This window comes from Hippichthys cyanospilos, chromosome 8, assembly GCF_059441005.1.
Source record: "Hippichthys cyanospilos isolate Australia breed blue-spotted pipefish chromosome 8, RoL_Hcya_1.0, whole genome shotgun sequence".
In the NCBI taxonomy this organism is placed as follows: domain Eukaryota; kingdom Metazoa; phylum Chordata; class Actinopteri; order Syngnathiformes; family Syngnathidae; genus Hippichthys; species Hippichthys cyanospilos.
The window spans coordinates 17,747,262-17,768,636 of record NC_142376.1 but is presented as its reverse complement, the minus strand read 5'-3'; the positions used below and the strand labels follow the sequence as shown (position 1 = coordinate 17,768,636).

Below are 21,375 nucleotides of genomic sequence, written 5' to 3'. Positions count from 1 at the left end.
TAACATTTAAAAAGAGAGAAGTAAGAAGATGATTTTTACGGAAACAAAGCTGGAGATACGAAATACGAAAAAGGCTAAGATAGCCTAGCCTAGGCTAGGCTACCTTAACTAGGTATTATGGCCATATCAAGCTCGTCACTCGCTCAAAGGTAAATAAATACTTTATATATTTTTTATTTAAGTTATTTAATTGTATACATGTATTTTATATATAAGTAGCACTTACTATACTATTTTGATACCAGTTTTTAATATGTATACACAATTTTGATGTTTTTACCTGGGGTTTTATGTGCATTTGCTAATTAACATAGGTTTTAATTGCCCGCCGCACAGCGAATTTGTGTTACGATCCCAAGCGCGGAACAGATTAATCTCGTTAACTGGGGCCCACTGTGTATATGTATATATAATCAAGATAATCAAGAAATACAAAGAAAGCTAAGATACCCCAGCCTAGGCTACCCTTACTAGGATATATGGCCATAAGCAGCATCACTCATAAGTAAATAAATCTTTTATATATATTTTTATGATGTTATTTAATTGTATGCATGTACATTACATATAAGTAGCACTTACTATACTATTTTGATATAAATTTTTTAAATGTATATACAATTTTTATGTTTTTACCTGGGGTTTTACAAGCATTAGCTAATTAACATAAGTTTGGATTGCCCGCCATACAGCGAATTCGCGTAACGATCCCAACTGCAGAACGGATTAATCTCGTAAACCGGGGGCTAACTGTACTGTACATGTCAAATCAAGCACTTTCAGTCATCCAACCACCAGGTGGCAAACACAGGGTTAAGACTTCATTAACCTTGAGAAATAGCAAGCGAACAAATCCTTCAGCTTGGTTTATGCTTGATGCGCTACCCCAGTTCAACGCGGCTTTACGCGTTAAAATTATGTTTTTTAGGCAACCACGCTACTTCGCGCAATATCCTGTCTGGCCAGATTTTCCGCAACACATACCTTCTGGAATTTCTTTACCACACGGAAGCGCTGGACAGAAAACACGTCGGGTGACCTATTGCTTATAGAAGTTCACCAGTGAATACCGTAAACAACTCCCGGCGAGCACGCAGTAAGAATTTTGATCATTTGAATCTACTAGTGTTGTTTGTACGTTGTAGACTCCATTTACTGCCACCAGTAAAGGGGAATATCGTCTGACTGCGGGGAAAAGTCGCACCGAGTATAAAGTGCTGCAAAACGCGTGCTGGCGAGATTCCACGCGTCTTTCCTTTTTCATGCATCAAGAGTGGGACGCGATGACAATGCTGAAGTTACTGCATAGCTGAATAAATGTGTTCTTATTGACCAACAGTATGTTTTAAATATAATCGTATTTCAGTTATCATTAAATTATATTACATGGGTTTGGTACTTCTCCGGAGGCTGCCATGTTTGTTACAACTACGGATAATGGTAAATGCAGCACCTCCCGCTGTTCGTAATGAAAAATTGTCAAATCTTACACAGTGTCCGTTTAAGGCTGTTGTAGTTTGTGCTTCATTCTAAGTAGGCTTCATTTTTTTTCATTGGTTTGCACCCAGCAGGTAAATTAGCTGTGTTGCCCTGTGTGACAATTTTTTGCCATAATTATTATTAGTATTTACTTTCTTTATTTTTGTTTTTTTTGTTTTTTTTTTAAAGTATCAAGCCTTGAAGCCTTGTTCATACATTACTGTTTGTTTAAAAAAATGTGCAATAAATAGACATGTTTGACCAAACATGATGAATATTCTTGATTAATAATTGTGATCTCAAGATTGACAAAATAATCATGATTATTATTTTGGCCATAATCGTGCAGCCCTAATTTGAAGTATAAGTATGATTTAATGTCACAAACAGTGCAGCTGCCAATGTGAATCCGCAGCAGGATGACATCATGTTACACCTCTTCCCCACAAAGACTGTGATAATCTCCTTAATAAATCAATAGCATAGATCAACTAGGAAAGTCTTCCAGGAAACACATCATCCTCATCCTTCGCTCGAACAAGGTCAGCAATGGATGACTGGCTTTCACAAATCAAAAAGCTCAGTACAATAACAACATAATTGTGTCTGCATCATCCAATGTCAGGTTATAGCCATTACATTACAGTGTATCAATAAAAACAACAAAACAGGTCTATGTAAATAATATGTAAGACAGAGAGAAGCAGATTTTTGGCTAAAATGTTAAGAAGAGTTTGATATAAGGGTGCCCTCTTCAGGATCTTAAGAAGAGAAAAATTCAGTAAACTCACCTAAAGTCAGCTGAAATAGTCTCCAGCTTACATGTGACCTTATGAGGATAAGCAACACAGAACATGAATGGATAGATGAATGTGATTTTTCTTTCGGTTGTGGCACTCCTTGTCGTTTCCCAGCAGAGTTGTTTGAACATGTTAACAGCATGATCTCTGACCTCGGTGGATTGATTTAGTGAAGTTACAATATACTTAAGCAAACTAAACTTAATCTGAAAAAGCAGAACAAAATAATACTGAAAGGCCTCACAGATATATTATGTAATATGACAGTTAGTATTATATTGTCGCAGTGGTTTACTATAAATGTCACATGAATGAGTGGGTGCGCTTTGTCACAGTCTACGGTGGCCCCTTGTGTTACTGAGTCCCCCAAAACGCTCAAACATGCAGCCGGTAGAGCGCCAGGCCGAGACATTTATTTGTAGACCTCAGCAAAGCACCCGCGTGTTGCTATAAATAACTACAACACTAAACCATGCTGTCCCTGCAAAGGGATACACATCACACTCACAAGCTTTGCTGGGACTTTCATTTCCATTCATGCTGCCAACATGATGAGTGTGTTGTGGATTTAAATTCAGTCTTTGTATGTTGTCTCTTCATGCGAAAAGACTTGACTGGATGTAGAATGCAGAATTTTTAAAAAGTCATGTGCAAAACTCTGAGATAACCTCGGGCTTTGTTTGTTGTGAGACTTTCCCACAGCAGTAAATTGCAGAGGAAGGGAAAGTCAATTAAACTTAAAAAATATGTGAGAACAATGGCTATGACAGGAAGTAGCTATATACCTAACAAATATAAAACCGGAAAATGATAGCATCCCACTGCTTTTTTCTACTGTTGTTAACAGTCTACTGAAAGACAATGAATCACCTAACATCTAAAAGGGGGAAAGACCTTTGCACAGTACTACTATACACAAGGCATGCATTAGGTACACCTCATTACATCTCATACAATAACTGAATCAAAAGTTATGCCTTTACAAAGGTAAGAATGTTTTGATTGACACTGTCAGTGAGGTATTGCTACTACAGTATATTGAAATAAGGGACTAATATTTTGGTTTGCGACAGTGAGGGAATGAGAGTTATGGCACCCCAGGTCAAAACATGTGCATAATGTATGTGCATAAAGAAGCCAGGAAAATAGAAAATCTTGAAAAGGCATCAAATTACAGATGCAACATATTATTATGTTCAAAAACTTTGATTTTACTCCCATAATTTATACGTTCAAAATAAAGGTAAACAAAAGAAAAATTTGATCACCCATCAGAGTTTATAACAGCCACTGCTCCTATTGAAGAAGCTGAGATCTGACAGTGTCATGGACTGTTCGCAATCATCATTTGCAAATACAAGGTGATCTCATCCTCAAAGGATTGAAATGAATAGACTCATCTTGGACCAACAAATAGAACAATGGGTTTTTCTACGCTGTTGTAAAATACACTGAAACTGATGATAACTGATCCTCAGAAAGCAAGGGAAACTTAGCTATAAAAAAAAAATAGTCATGATTTTTCAGATGCCAATATTATCTGTTAGGTAGCTAATAAATAAATGGTAGTCATCACAAACAGTGGAAAGTAAAATCAAAACTCAGCTCAGCTCACGGGAATGTGTGAAAGTCAAAACCCAGGTTTGACTGCACAATCCATTCAAGACCTTGCAAACTGAAGAATGTGTCCACTTGTCCACTATATGAGTTGTGATAGACGATCTACAACAAAGAGATACTTGTATAAATGTAATCTTGATTGAAGAGTTGTCAGAAGAAAACCCCTTCTACATTCTCAAAATCAGCGTTTGAAGGTTGCAAAAAAAGTAAAAAAAAATACAAATAAAAAAAATAAAAATACACAAGCCTGGTGCATTTTGGAAACCAGTTTTGTGAACTGGTGAGGTTTAAATGTAACTTTTAGCCAGAATGAGCAAAGATATGCTTGAAGAAGAAAGGGTACATAGTTGAATGAAAAGAACCTCTGTCCCAACTGTTATAAGCATGAAGGAGGGTCAATCATACTTTGGGTAGTTTTACACCCAGGAAACACAGGGAATGTGCACACCAATACAAAATTTGAGTTGGGTGCCCAAACCTTCAATCCCCACTATAGCATGTGCATGTGCAAGAGTACCTAAAGAAAACTTTTTTTAGAAAAATAAACACAGACCTTGTAATTAATTAATTAGGCGTCACTTTATGGCATCTTGGTATGTCACTCCGCTTAAAATAACATCATAAACGGGATAAATGTTCAAAAGTCTTCACAATCAAAGTTCAGTCATGTTAAGCCTCTTGACCAAAGCACAATGGTGAAATTAAATCAAGGAGCAAAGTGTGAAGTCCACCAATCTCATCACCAATCACAAGGGTTGGCCTAAACATTCGCCCTGCACTACACTCAAGTCATGTTTCTTGTGGCGCATACATAAAGTAAATACTGTAAGCTTTGTTTTGATTACAAGGCTGTGAACTGCAGTGTGAACTATGTCCTACATACGGTGCAGTTTAAATGAAGCAAACACTTCTGACTAAATTACACAAAAATGAGCAAAACTCTTGAGGCAAACCTCCGAACCACGATTAAAGAAAAAGGGTTTGGCAATTCTACAGCGTACATTTACAAGTCATGGAATAAACATGACAATGTATATTGTCTTCATACAATTACGAGAACTTAAGTATATATGGCTAATATAATAGTGTCCTGTTGATGGACAATGACTCAACTAAAAAATGCCTTCCTCCTCCGCATCAATTTAAAAGGCACGTTGTCATCATGAGATCCTTCTAACCTGCCAATACACAAACAGGATGATGCATTTTTATCATTCTTGCAGTGACAATACCAGTCGGCTTTCTCCACAGGCCGAGGCAGTCTCGCAAATGTGTGATTGAAACACTTGAACGACTGAAACAGGTTCTGAGCTTTCAAAGTAGACCTTATAGTGTGTCAACAGTACATGACAATGCCGCATATTATAAAAAAAAACCTTTAAAAAAATGTTTTGGGTTTTTTTTTGTACATCAAACTGCATTTGGGTAGCATTGGAAGTCCTAGCAGAACATACTAATTATACATAGCATTTGATTTTTGTAATGATAATTAAATAAATCTTTTTAACCATAAAAATGTTGATTTTGTTTAATGAAACCATTTTGTCACAAAAAAATATATTAAATGTAATTTTCCATTGTATTTAACTGTGTACTTGTCAACTTGAAAACTCAATGCAGAAATGTTAATTGGATATAGGAAATCACAAGCCTTATGGAAATCACGATTCAACTCCAACGACATGAATTTCAACAAATGTCCACCACATTCATTGAAAAAATATTTTTTAGATGACTGAAATGAACTGACAATGTTCAAATGAATCACCCCTCACCACAAAAAAGTTTCATTAAATTCTGAGGAAAACATGCAAAGTTTTAGCCCGAACAGATTTGAACAATTGTTTTGATGACCATCTTAAAAATCCATCTCTTGTTTTCAGTACAAAATAAATTGCAAGCATGCGCACTCAGCTGCACTGACTGCAGCTCGTGAGTCAGAGTAGAGTCGGAATAGATGATGTCATGTGAGAGAAGTTGAACAGAGCAGGATATGGGAGTCCGGTCCTGCTGCTCTCCTCCTCGTCACCATGACAGCATATAAATACAACAAAGGGATGACGCAACTGCATATGACCGCATTGCTGGTATACTTCACAATTAAAATCAATACAAATGATACTTATCATCTTTCTAAAAACAACATATTGTATGAATTTACAAACTGAGATATACTGTAAATTCTTTGGAGGAATTAAAGTTGGAGAAATAAATACAATTTTGAGCATTTCTCTGAGGCAAATAACACTGTGATAATGCAGTGATGTCACCAATCTGTCATGCTGAAGAAGGACCTGAGCCCAAAGACAAATATCATTTCCATTATTACCGATAGCATTTTTTTATTTGAATATTTAATAATAGTCAATGTGATCGACTTAAGGACTGGCAAAATCTTTCAAATAAAATTATGATGCTCAGTCTTTGCTGCTCGACTGTTAAGTGCGCTCAGCCTCAGACTTATCTAAATATGGCGCAACAGCGTGTTTAACCTTGGAACAGTAAATTACATAGCACATAACATTGCTGGGCACAGTCATACAACGCATACGCTGATCACATGACGTCTCTCCTTTGGCAAACCTGTGAAATGAAGCAGGAAGGCGCCACAATGGATTTCAAGCAGGTTATTAGATCGTAAGATTACTGAGCACCATCAGAACTGTAAATTGAACTGAAGTGTGCTAAGTTAACTACATCACAAGTGCTGTGTATTTTTGGCAGTAAAGATTTGCGCCGTAAAAATTAGGCTTCTACATTATTGTGCTATCATACTGGACCTTCTTGAAATGTTACCCTGTGTGCTGCCAAAATACAGTAATCTAAAGTAATTGTGTTGAAATGTAGTGAGCACCTTCTTGTTACACGTGAACAAGGTGATTTGGAGGGTCACTGCTTTTTGGGAGAAAGTACTGAGCCATTAATTGAATGGTTTGCCTGTGCAAGGATGTTCATCCGCTAAGCAGGAGAGAACACTTTCAAAGTGTGACTCCCTGTTGTTTAAATGTCAAATGCTCAGACAAAAGGAGTGTCAGTCGCCTTGACACATGAACAAGTCTCTGGAACTTGTATGCTGCTCCCATAAAAACAAAGTGTCTTTTGTGCAGTCATTCTCCATAGAGAGAGGATGAGGGGTGGGCGGGCCGCTCGGTGGGTCGTTCCAATGTGATGACTTGAAATTGCTAATGACACACTTCATAAGGCTGCGAGCAAATGTAGATCATTGATGGTTTATCTGTTTACGTGTTTGTTAGCCAATAAACCTTTGGATGGATGAAAGATTGGACTCCTAATTGTGCCTGAAAGAGAGAAGATGATGCTACTAGCTCACATTGGGCTGGTTGTGATAATGATAATGACGGCAACAGTCTGATTGAAGCTAACGGATTATTTTCAATAGTCTCTGTTACATCCTTTGAGAAAATTGTTTAAGAAATCTCAAAACTTTTCAGTTCATCAGTACCCTAGAACTGATGGCCTTATAAATTCTATCTAATTATCAGGTGACATTGTTGGGTGTAAAGCAAGGTGAAAAGCTAAGTCTTGCATTAAAATGTACTGGACTCATTTTGTAAAAAAAGAGGTGTCCGAACTTTTTCCTCCGAGGGCCACATACAGAAAAACCAAAGGATGCAAGGGCCACTCAGATTTTTTTTAGCTTGATTTATGAAGCACACCAAAACAAGTCAGTGATGCAATTGTAGCCAGAGCTCATCTCTACAAGTCTTAGCCAAAACAAGAGCTTTGTTAAAGTAGTTATTTGGGCATCATGTTCACCAGTGGGTACCAGTTTTTATTTGAATGTTGCCACGGAGCAATTGCATGATTTAGCCATTCAAAGTAGTCTTGTAAACCATACGCTAGGGTTCCAAAGTTGAATTTTGAACAAATTTTGAGGTTTCAAAGTAAGGTTTAAATCGATGGCTATGACTTCAAATTAGGATTTTAAACTTGGATTAGGAGTTTCAAAGGAGAGTTTGGCTTCCATGCATCCATCCTAAAAGGAGTTATAATTTTGAGTCAAAAACATCAGGTATGAGAAAGTGACAGTATTATTCTTTTTTCTAGCTTAGTTTTGAATAGCTTATTTGCTTCTCTGCAAATTTAGAAAATCTCAACAGCATGAAGCAAAGTTATTCCAAGCAGACATCATTTTTAGTATATGCCGAGTGCCGCTTGAAAATGAATGGCGGACCTCAAATGGACCGTGGGCCATAATTTGGATAGCACTGTAGTATAGTGTAGTATAGTATAGTATAGTATAGTATAGTATAGTATAGTATAGTATAGTATAGTATAGTATAGTATAGTATAGTATAGTGTTAGTGCCTATTGTGTGAGAGATTGACAAACAAAAAATAAATCTGAGTACAAAACTGATTTCTGAACAGTTCTAGCTTGTTCAGTGAGCACTGCCAATGTGCTTGTTAGCAAGGAATTAACCCCCTACTTAAAATGTACAGAATGAAACACCACTCTCCGTTACAGTGCATATCTGCAGTATTAAAGTGACACTGTGTAAGATTTAGCTACAGACAGCAGAAGGACTGTTTATTGCTGCATTTACCATAATGCCACTAAAGCTCCCACAGGCGTGTGCGAAAAATTACACACTGTATTCTAGGAGAGTACAGTATGTGTAATTTAGGGGCATTATGGTAAATGCAACAATAAACACTCCTCCTCCTGCTGTCTGTAGCAATAACAGACATGGCAACATTTGAAGGAGTGCCACCCCCCATGGAATATAATTTAATGATAACTAGACATATGATTATATTTCAAACATACTGTTGGTCGTTAACGACATATTTACTTGTAAGTTTTTTAAATTTATAATTTTTTTTTTCATTTTCAATGAAAAACGGTCCAAATCTTACACTGGGTCACTTTAAGGCGCAAACAACGTTGTAAAGTTTTTTTTTAGTTGATAGAATCCTACTTCAGACCCGTTCAGAATTTGAAAAGCCCACTACAAGTTTATTGCATTGAAACTTTGGCAATACCAAGAAAGTTGACTGTTTGAGAGATTGAAAGGCCTACCAAACAGGCTTTGCTAGAAGAGTGTGATCCGACACAGCCCAGCATTTTACACACTAATGGGTGTATATACCTAACAAATGCTGTCTTCATATAATTCCACAAGTGTACAGTGGATTGTAATGCTACCATTAAATAGCAGTGTGAACCAGAGTTGTTAAGTGTATTATTACCACTAATACCTAATTAGTGAGGCAGTCTTGCATACGAGTGCAAACAAATACATGCCTGCCCCCATTCAAGTTCTGCTATGCTAAATCACGCCACAATTTAACCGTGAACTTTCAAGTCTTTCACACATCCAAATTTGGGTGGCAACATCATGCAGATACGATATATGCAGCATTAGAATTCGGAGTCCCGACACAGTGACAGGGCCTCTCTCTATATGCAATGAGGTCCTTAATATGAACATCTTGTGAAGTCAGTGAATATAAATCTGCAGCTAAAGTAGTCTATAATCATCGTATAATTAAATATAGAGGAACAAAAAATAGTGCAGTTTATAGTTAAGCCCTCTGGCTTTTGGCTTGTATGTGTGCTTGTGTTGTGACTTTGCTATGGAAATGCATTCGTTTTCTTGTTTTCCTATCACATGGGGAAAAGCTTAAGGCTTGAACTGATCATAACAGCAAAAATTAAAACTAAACCAAAAACTCTCATGCACAGTAGAATCCTGCCTTGCTGAGTTTTGATTCACACGATCAAAGAGGTGATAACAGTTAACAGTATGTTAAATATTATGGTTTGATATTGATCATCTGTGGTACAACTGGACAGAATCACCCATCGATATGCTTCTAATGTTTTTGTTAATCTGTTGACAAGTGAAAAACAAAATTATTAAGATAGAAAGCCACTTAAGCCATTTACTTTTTCTTTGAGAGCTGGGATAAAGCTCTTGCATTGGATTCCATTATACTGTGTACATATGGCCAATATGTATAAAACATATATTCATAAAATCCTGTAATCTATTAAAGTCAAATGGTGCGCATAATACCGTATCAACACTGGGAAGATGTTTAGTTTTCCTGATATCCAAATATTCATCCATACATTTACTGTACCCCACAAGGGTCCAGGATGTGCTGGAGCCTATCCCAGCTGGCTTTCAGCAAGAGCTGGGGTACACACTGAGCTGGCTAGCCAATTGCAAAGCACATACATAAAAAAATATTTATAAACTCATGATAACTTAGAGTTCTCAATCAATCTTAAAAAACATGTTTTTGGAATGAGGGAGGAGACAGCAACACTCAAAGGAAATGCACGCAAGCGCATGGAGCGCAAGCAAACTCCACAGACAAAGGAGTTGGGCTTCCAACGCCCAGCCTTAAGATGAATGTGCTTTCTCACCATTGTAATAGGGGGAAAAAAAGGTAACAATTTGTCAAAATAAAAAAATTACATATATATATATATATATATATATATATATATATATATATATATATATATATATATATATATATATATATATATATATATATATATATATATATATATATATATATATATATATTTTTTTTTTTTTTTTATGGAAACTATTACTATTACTATTCCCAAACTTAAGCATTATATGTATGCAGCTGGTCAGCAACTTTTACATCTTTATAATGTCTCTAAAGCCTGCTATCTTTCTACTTAATCAGATAAATGATGTGATAAATTCTTCCAAGAATCATGTACTTTTGCAACAATTAACAAGATGCTGACCAGCTGAAAGGCCACCAAGAAAGACTCTAATTTTCCATACCCTTCACACTGAACATGAAAAAAGAATGATTATAACATCCACAACTTTTTGTATGAAAATATGTATAAAATAAAACTATCATCAAAACGACTCAAGAAATCAAGTCTTACCCTTCTTGATAAAGTTCATCTTCTATGCAAAAATCCTGATGTTCAAATCTGAGCATTCAATTCTATCATAACAACAAGCCAAAGAAGTCAGGCCAGTGCCGGTCGCAGTTCTTTTGGTTAACTATGCTATATCATATGATCTCAATGTAGACTAATCAGTGTGTGTAATGCCACAGCTGACTGACTCTGATCACTTGTGCTTACAAGAGCTGAGGGAAGGCACTCATAAGTGTTTCTTTGTGTCCAATCGGCTGTATTTTATTTTTTTTTTTTGGCTATGCTTTGCTTGCAAGTATGCAAAGTAGACTCAAGAGTTAAAAGCCCTGCTGTCAGGGTCAGTTAAGCTCCACAAGATCTCCATCCTTTGGCCTGGCCTGACAACTCATGTGCATGATTTTGTCTTAGAAATGTAGTCTGCTCACGTGCACCACATCCACAGCACCACATCCTCTTCCATGCAGCATCACAAAGCAGGAGACGCCTAATTGTGCTCTGTCATTGTCTCATCCGTCTCACTATGAGACCATCCCATATGTGGACCACCCTGAAAGGAATATCTACTAAAGCACACTTGCAAATCTTCAGCGTAATGCATTACGTACAAAATGCATACAAAAATTATAAAAATACATATGGTAATATATTGTAAACTAACGAGTAGAACAAATAAGACCTTAGCAAAAGGATTCACACAAGACACAATATCACATTATTTTGCCTTTGTATACATACATATACCAATTTATACAGCTATTCTGCAATAACCTACAACAAATAATATAATCAATTTAAAATCTACAAAATGAGAAGGTTAAACAAGTAGAAAAATGTGCTATTGGGCATGAATCATTCTTTAAATGCTGTTTAGTGTTCAAAACGGTGTTTAAATGAGAGGATTCCAGTATATCTTAAATGTACACAAAGCATGAACATCATTTTCAGCATGTTTTTGATGTTTTTTAAAAGTACAGACAATAAAAGCCATTCAAGTACATTATATCCACAAGACCTAAAATATGTTTGTACTCTTTTTCACCGTTATGTAGGGGTAACCAACATGGTGCCTGTGGGCACCAGATAGCCTCTGAGCAGCACATGAGTAGCCCACAGGCCTGTTCTGCAAATATCTTATACGTGATAGAACATTGTGATTTCTATAAATTTTACGAACAATTATACATATTTTACAATAACATTACTTATTACACTACTAGACTACATATTTACTACAGCTTGTCCCAAATTACTGTGAGAAATCATTAACATTATTGGCGTCTTCATATAAACTGCTAGCCCTTCATATTCTCAGAATCTAAGAATTACAATTCCGTTTCAGAAGGTTGGTATCCCCGGTCTAATAGAACACTATTAAATAAAAACACAATTCAACCAGCAGTTTTTAAATTGAATGTCCATTAGAAATACAAATGTTTTTACTGCGAGACTAGAGACTGGAAGTACAAATATATTATACTGGTGTATCAGTAATGTTCTTCACAAAATGCAGTCAGTATTTCTCAATAGCTACACTTTCCCCTAAACATTATCACGAAAAATATTGTATAGAAAACAGCTATGAAACCTGAAAGTATTTCACAAAGAATAAACGAACTGTCCACCATAGCTTTTGATTCCAGTGACTATTTCCTTACAGCTTCTGAATTAGATGCGTATCACGGCTACATTGACATCAGATTGTCATAATCTCCTCATATAACCCAACCACTAAAATTAAGACTATGATGTCACACGTGAAATATTTCCACCTTTCCACGGCACGCATAAGGACATTATCAGAGCAGAGGCAGACAGAGAAAGGGGAGAGGGGACCGCTGGCAGCTTACTAGGGTGGGTGGGTCATGCTGACATTTAATGCGCTGTCAAACCGCAATCGGACCACATTTTAAACCATCGCCACAACCGCTCCACACTTAGGCACCTTACCTTTGTATTTTTCCAAAACGTCCTCATAAGCTTGGAGGTATTCCTGTTCGTCCGAGAGAACATAGCCTTGCGCGGCGTGCTGAGCCATAACACGGCCTCCACACACTGGACGCTCACCAGTGACGGAAAGGGACACAGCATGTGTGTGTGTTTGTGTGTATAATTTCTGAGCGTGTCTATGCGTGTGTGTATATGTGGTGGCTTCCACTCAGTGATCGGCGCTGTTGTTGCACCGAAGGAAACGCCCTATATCCCTCCCTTGCGAGCTGCCCGTCCAATAAGACCCATTTCCTGCCCGGACTTGACTGGATTGAGAGGGAAAGAGCGGGTGGACCTACACAAACTAACAAATATCACTTAGCGTGAGACTGTATACTGTATTGTCTGATTTATATTTTTTCCCAACCATCCTTTATAGCTTGACCGTGTATTTTTTTTTGATGCAAACTTTGGATTCGGAGGAAACACGGCGAAAACAGCGCAGCCGTCGAATAATGAAGATTAGGACCATTTCATTGGAAAGGAATGGGACTTTTTTTTGCACTGTACAGCAGAGCTGCTCTGTCGCCGAGACCTTTTGAAAGCGATCAAACTTGCTCGACTAAATTCCCGATTTCTAGTGTGTTTCCGTTACTTTTGTCAGTCAATCCATGGATGGATGGAAAAATGAGCAGGTTAGACATTTTATGATGTTTAAAATATAAAATGGTGATAGCCCCCAAATTTGAGAGTTGGACACAAGATTGAAAAAAGGTCTATGTTCTCATGGCCCTTGTTGAGTGTAAATAGGTTTAACATTTTTAGTCTGCAAACATGTCCTACAGAAATGAATGACTGGACAGTGTAATGTTCCTTAACAGAAAAACCGGGCTTAAGAAAAGTATTCATTTTACAGTTATTCATTTTACACGCATTTTGCCCGTTCTTGTGACCCATGGTTGAATGAATCCTGTGAGGCGGGATCTCACCACAAATAAGACACAATTGTGAGATTCTGAACCAGCTTCATGCGAATTAAAATTTCCATCCAATCATGCCCATCCATCCAAGTGCACAATCGGTCCTCCTCCTAAACCAAAATGCCATCACATGCCACATCCCCTGGCACAGAGGTCAGGGTGTGTCAGCCAATAAAAAAGGCTCATCAAGATTTAACAATAAAGCCCCGAGTGCGTCTGCTGTACTTCTAACCTTTCTTCAGCCACACCACAAACAACACAAGTGGTTCTTACCTGCGATTCTGAGAACCGCTCTCTCAGCCGGATCCAACACGGAACCTCCCTGGATTTTCCTCTTGGATCGCTCATGTCTGGGCAGGTTCCATGGCAGCGTGTCACCAGGTGCTGGTGATGCCGACCCAGATTTGACACTATAATCTTCCTCTTCGGATAAATCCGCAGAGGAAGACATGGAGCAGTGAAGGGAAGGGTTCCCCGAACCGGAGCTCTGAAACAAAAGGAGATCATAATAAAACAAATCGTTATTTTGAATCGCAATCACGAAGAAAAGAATGGGCAAATGTGAAAAGGAAAATAAAATTTTAAAAAACATGTGCTTCCTTTAGTATTACGACTGGGGTCAAAGTGCCTAGTGAGTAAGTAAGCACATTTTTACAACAAAAGAGAGCTAATTAACGGTAACATATCATGCAGTCAATAGTGTATAGCTCCCCCGCCAGGTCAACAGCAAGACTTACCACGCTATACATCATAGGAATCGCCTCCAAAAATATCCTGTTTGCTTGTTATTAGCCCGTTCAAATCCACACCCCGTGCGTCCACGCAGTGCCACGCCCTTGTAGGGATGCTACGGCCGGGACACGACTTGAGCTCATTAAGCGAATATTCGAAGTGATGTCAGAGCTACAGAAGGAGCTGAGGGGATGATAGTGATGGCGAGCTGTGTGTTGTCGAGGCAGGCAGACGGTGCTGTGACGGGAGAGCAGGCTAGTGCATGTGTTCCCTCGCGTCATGCGCGCCAACCAGCCAGAGAAGAGGCTGTAGCCAACAGCGACCCACAAAGGTGCTGGCAGGATACAAACGCAAAACAAGCTGGTAGGACAAGAGCACCAGGGTGCTCCCGCTGACTGGCTATATACTGTACAACATAAGGCGACACCCCATTTGGAAGCTAGCAAAAGACTGTTAGGTGAGAGCCAAGCAGGTTGAAAAAAAAAAAAACATTCACCTCGTCACACTCACAAAAAACATTTCAAATACACCTAAAACATGCACCTGTACTGCACTTACAAAAATAAATACACCCTCTCACACAAATAGGTTGAAACGATGAAAATATAAATTATGTATAGGCTTATTGCACTTACTAGCCACTAAATACGGTATTGAATTTTTGCCTCGTAAGGTTTTCCTTCAACTGCAAAAGTTTGAAGAAAACTACAGCCTCATTAGAAAAGAACAACAATACTTAAAAGAAGAAAAATGATCTAATTGTGTAGTTTAATTGCAAACACTATAAGGGGGTCTGTTGGTACATTATCTATCCTGGATATTGGTTGATAACTGATACAGTCTCAGTATGATACTAAAAGTATTGTGCAATGTATAAATAAAAAAATAGCCAATTTTTATAATGCCCAAAATACGACTCAAGGCACAAAAGCGGGACATTAAAAAAATGATTTTTTTTTAACTCGTAATTGAAAACTATCCATCCATTAATTTTCTACAGCCGCTTATCCTCACTAAGATTGATGGCTTGCTGGTGCCTATCCCAGCCATCTTCTAGCAGTGGGCAGGGGACACCCTGGACTGGTTGCCAGCCAATCAGAGGGCACACTGAGACAAACAACCATTCACAATCACACCTGAGGGACTGACCGATATTTGGAGGGTACTCAAGTGGCCAGAGAAGACCCACGTGAGCATGGGGAAAACATGCAAACTCCCCACAGGAAGGCCTGTGTGAGCTGGAGTTGAACCCGGAACTCCTGAACTGGGAAGCAGACATTCTAACTAGCCTGACATTGTGCCGTCCCGCTGATAACTAAAGCTGAGCAAATTAATTGATAAATTGAAATAAACATTGTATGGAAGCGTAGACGTCCCGATGTTAACATTTTTGACTGGGGAACAGTGAAACGTGTTTGCCAGTGTGTTTGAAATTATTGGTAAATAAATTTGATTAGTTGCAAATACAGTCAAACAGAAAGATGATTGTGGTCTTTTCAACAAAGCACAAATAAACACTATTGTTTGGAGTTGCACAGGGAGATAATTTTGCAGGGCCTTCATTTACTGGGATAAAAAAAGGAACTCAACTTTAAATCAACTCCAAGAAATTGTTCTTGGCTCAGTCAAACTGTTAATAATAGAAACCCCTACATCTTTTTTGTTTCATCACAATAAAATATGACAGGTTGCATTTTTTGCATTTTATCTATGAGCTCATAATTGCTCTAAAAAAAATAAGATGCAAAATGTGAAGCAACGCTAGGAAAAGTGTGTATCTTCAGACAGCCTTAATGTTTTTTTCTCCTTTATGTAAGAAGCAATCTGGACAGGGATAAGAATAGCTGACAGATTAAAGCCCATTCCATGTTTTTGTAATTCAAGGCTTTACAAGCAGTTACACCATTCTTAGCTGCATAACACCCAAAACTCTCTAATAAGATGATGCATTTATCAGTACAACTCTCTCAACATAAACTTGCCAAACACAGTCAAATGCAATGCAAAGCCCGTACAAAATTTTTAAAAAGTGATGTGCTCATATATCAGTGTGCACATCATGTCAGCACAATTTTATGTTTCTGTGTGCCGAGTCATTTGAAGTTATCAGTACCATCAAGTCTATCTAAAAAGCAACACCTAATTACTCATCTACCAAAGAAACATGGAAACAATCTGAATCAAGTATAGCATACAAAGAAAAGTATTGAGACACTGTTAATCTATCCATCAATTACAAATGATTGGTTAAAGCTTTTCAAATTCCTTCCAATTCCAACATGTGTGGTGGTGAGGAAAAATGTAACCCAGACCCATCGGACAAATTGAGATCCATCCCAGACCTCACAAATGCTCTTATGCATCAATGAACACAGAAGCGCGTCCACAACTAAATAATATGTACTATTTTGACTTGGTATTCCTTGAGTAATGCATAGGCAGGAGGCCCAATACTTTTGTCCGTGGTAGTGTGGATTTCAATTTGACTGTAGTGGAGAACAATTGTCTCAGGTCAGCGTAATAGGTTTCATACGCTATCTGCATTGTTGCAGGGCAACTAATGGAGGCAGGAAGTTACTGCACAGCCGCAGTGATCGATTAGAACATTTCTCCCATCCCACTGGGTCTAAACATTGGAGTCATATAATTTCTTTCACACAAGCAGGAGAGATACTGTATATCCAAATGTACTTTCATACATCAACCAACAAAGAAACACTGTTAAACTGTCTATTTTGATGTAAAGCCTGCTGGGCCCATTTCAAAAAGACAGTGGACAAAAAAGATCTACAATTACTTACTCAAATGCCATGTGTTTTTGATATAAAAGAACAAATCAAAATAGATTGTTTAAAAAAAAAAACAAATGGGGAGTGTGCATGCAAAACTATGCACAACCACTTAGACCAGGTTTTGACCATGTTCAGAATCAACCAATCACAATCAAAACCATGCTCCAGGTAAGCCAGCACACAACTGCCTCTCACAGTGCCCCGGATTAACCCTAAATGAAGTTTTGCTGCTCTAGTATGAATTTTGTGAGTTTTGGAGTCATATCTCAAAGGAATATTCACACTTTAAACCAGGGATCACCAACTCCCGTCCTAAAGGGCAGCTATCCAGCATTTTTCTCAGTGTAACCCTCCTCCACTGCACCTGATTCAAATTACTGTATCATGATCGTGCTCCTGCAGAGCTTCCTGATGAGCTCATCACATGAATCAGGTGCAGCGGAGGAGGCTTCTACTGAAGACAAATCTTGGGTAAGTGCCCAGGGGAGTCGGTGACCCCTGCTTTAAACTTTAAAGCATAGGTCTCAAACTCCAGTCCTCAAAGGCCGCAATCCTGCATGTTTTCGATGCTGCTCTGTTAAACACACCTGATTCAAATGATTAGGACCATTTTGAAGCTCCTGCAGAGCTTGCTGATGAGCTAATAATTTGAATCAGGTGTGTTTAATACAGAAGCATCCAAAAAATGCAGGATTGCCACCCCTGAGAACTGGAGTATGCTTTGAAGCATCGGAGGGATATTATTGTCCAAGGATATTATCATAGTAATTAATAAATCATGAAAAAAGTAAAATCAGACCTCATCGTGTGGAAAAAATATGGCATAACAGTCACCAAATTCTGGATGTCCTTTCAAAATATATGGGGGGCTCCCAAGATGCCAAATAAAGCCTAAAAGGAACTTTAAGGTCATTTTAAGGAAATAGTGAATGTTTTGTGCATAGGTCAACAATTTTACATCTGTTTCACATGTCTGGAATCTGGTGAAAGTTTTTTTGATTGTTGGTTGGTTTTGTCTTTCGCATGTTGAAAAGAGTGCTGTGGACTTATGAAACCAAAGTTATACTTTCTGGAAATGTTTCATTTCTTCTTTTTTGTCTCACTTGCGCTATGCAGTAAATACATATGTGTGTACATATATATACAGTATATATCAGTATATGCAGTATATATAAAATTGGTCCCTTTTTCATGTAACAGAAATCTTTAAAATGATGTTGTAGGCTTTTTATTCCGACTGTCTGTATAGGCTTTGAGTATTGACCTAAAAAAAAAAAGTACCTACAGTTTTACGTGTCGGGCTGACTTGCACTGATTGATAAAATGCTGGCAGAACTCGCTTCTTCACTTTGCGTTTCCTGAGAGTCAATGAGGACTCCGGCTCATTGCCTGAGACCTCCACCAGATTGGATTTTTCCTCTGTCACGCGGGCATGTGAGCTTCTCCTGGAGTGGCGTGGACTGTGTCTGAAGCCCTGGCAAACAAAAGCAGGCAATTACAGTTATACGGGGGTTACGATAGTGATGGCATGTTTGGTTGACATATAGATGAACAAGCAGAAAATGAAAAAGTCCAAAGACATTTCCATTTTTACGAAAAATACAGAAACATAGAAGATGTACATTTGGCTACATATTCCAATATATTATCTCTAGAGTATTCCACAACAGACATATTTTCTTAAAGGCTCAGTAATAGTTTTATTATTCAATTACAATCAGCAATCCCTAAATTGTAATGTATAGTTCAGTAATAGTTTTATTATTCAATTACAATCAGAAATTCCTAAATTGTAATGTATAGTTCTGTGCTATAGCCAATATTAATCTAGTTCAAGAGTTGTTTGAAAATATTAGTTATTTTAAGTCTCATTTTGGTTACTGAAAGCATGAAGCTGAAATGAATGTGAAATGCTACTTCATAATTAAGTCGTTGTTCGAGGACAAATTGTGTTTCACTTGTTTTATGTATTTTATCCATTGCACCCAAAAAAATCAAAATATCTACATTGTGCATGTTTAATCCACAGCAACAACAAAATATTTACATTCTAGAAAAATAATGAGAAGGCAACTATCTACAGGGTATATATATATATATATATATATATATATATATATATATATATATATATATATATATATATATATATATATATATATATATATATATATATATATATATACAACCGATCCAGAAACACATGTTTTCTTTATACTGTATTTTCTTTAATTGTACTTTTGTGTATTTTGACAAACATTTCGTGTATTTTATTTTGAAAACAAATGTCTTCAACCGGAAGCGAAATTTGGAGTAGCCTTTTCTGTACACTTCACTATAACTCCCAACAAAAACATTGTACCGTACAGCAGTTTTTTAGAATCAACTGATGTGCTTATTGTTTCACACATATTGCATATCACACATGTTACGGAGAGACTTGTAACGAGTGGTAAACCTGCTTGAAATGAAACTGCCAAATCACCCACATTATTGATGTCACATGCGCACTGCGCACTTGGTGGTCCATAAATAGCAATGCGGTCTTTCATTCATATAAAACCAAATATTTTACACATAAAGGATGCCATACTCATAAGAGTCCTTAAAAATAACAATCTTCGTTAGGTAACTATTTCAAATTATTAGGAAAGTCGATTATGCTGGCAATGACAATGACGAGAATGACGAACCAAACTTATGATGACAAAAGTTCATCCTACCTCTGATCGAAAATGATGCGTTCGGAGGCCCACTACGGAATAGATAAAACAAGTTAGTCTTGCATGAAATTCCAGATACAGCATACAAAGGTAGACATAGGCCATGTAATGTGAAAGGACCGTTCTGGTAGCTTTTTTTTTTTTTTTTTTTTTTTTTGTAGCAAATGAAGGCATCACTGAGAGCTCGAAATAATTTTTTCCCTTATTGACAATATAAGACATGAGCCTTGAACGATACTCCAACACTTACCGCGGCACTTGGAGCGCCCTGAAAGCACCGATTTGATGGGCTGCTTCCCGCGAGCGACGCTGCGATGCCAGCTGCACAAAAACAAGATCGTGGCAACGGTTCCGAGCAAAAGCAACAGCAGCAGAAGCGCGCACTGAACACTGAGCGGCCTGAGGAGGACCAGAAACACGGCAGCGATCATCATCAAGCTGAGATGAGGCAGCCGAGAGCCGCTCGACTCACACCTCCTCCTCCGCCTCCTTTGCTTCCCCCAAGCCCAGAAGAGAGGAGACGCACGGGGGCTCGCCAATCATTGCCCCGCTTACTGGGCCACTCGGGGAGCGCAAGAGATCCACAAGCCGGGCTATCTTGAAACCGTTACGTGATGAGTGAGTCAGCAGCAAGTCTCACTATTTATTTATTTATTTATTTATTTATTTATTTATTTATTTCTGACGGCGCAGGGAGAGAGTCAGCACATTCACCCAAGCCTTTGCAATAATCTCCTGCAGAGATGCCCAAAAAGGATCAAGCTTTTGGATTTCTCTATGGCGGGGAGTTCTTTAGATAATCATGCTTCCCCACTTGCACATGCTAGTGCATCTTTTCTATGTTTTTAAACGTAGGGTTTTGATCAAGACGGTGGCATTATTGCATACAGTATTAGCATAAGCAACACCTCATGCACGACTGATTCAACAAGGATTATATAATTTTGGAATAGGGGGTGGGGGGAACACGTTTATTATGCACATTTGGTTTTTGGAAAACAGTTCATCAGATGAGAGCCTGTCATGTTTTGACGTGTTAAAAAATATCAGTTGCAAGGCATTTGTGGACAACCATTCAATCAATATGCGTACAGTAGTCTCAAATGTAACTACAAATTGCTGTTTTATTGTAGTTGACCTACATCATAACAGAATACTCAGTATCTGATGTGCTGTCCTTTTCTTTATTTCTTTCAAATAAACATTTTCCTAGCCTTTTTTTCCCGGACTATTTGGATTGATTAATTGATTGAAAACGATGATGAAAAACATGCACATACTTGCATTGATTAATCTCTCCACGTGGCTGCGCTCTATGAGTGGCACATCTACTGCATGGTCCTCTTGATACCATCCATCAATCCATCGTGTGCAGATGAAAAAAAAAGGTCAAACATTTTTGATTGAAATATATCTA

The 21,375-nt window shown here is 37.9% G+C and overlaps 1 protein-coding gene across 1 annotated transcript in view; it reads right to left on the bottom strand.

Moving 5' to 3' along the window:
- The window catches only part of dst (dystonin), a 121,406-nt gene extending 100,857 nt beyond the window's left edge, over positions 1-20,549 (bottom strand). Inside the window, exons 1-4 of the mRNA XM_088422007.1 lie at positions 20,209-20,549; positions 19,959-19,990; positions 18,521-18,709; positions 13,985-14,198 (exon numbers count right to left, since the gene is read on the bottom strand). Of these exons, the coding sequence (XP_088278133.1) occupies positions 13,985-14,198; positions 18,521-18,709; positions 19,959-19,990; positions 20,209-20,392 (619 nt within the window). The 5' untranslated portion in view covers positions 20,393-20,549. The remainder of the gene's footprint in view (positions 1-13,984; positions 14,199-18,520; positions 18,710-19,958; positions 19,991-20,208) is intronic.
- Positions 20,550-21,375: the final 826 nt, after the last annotated feature.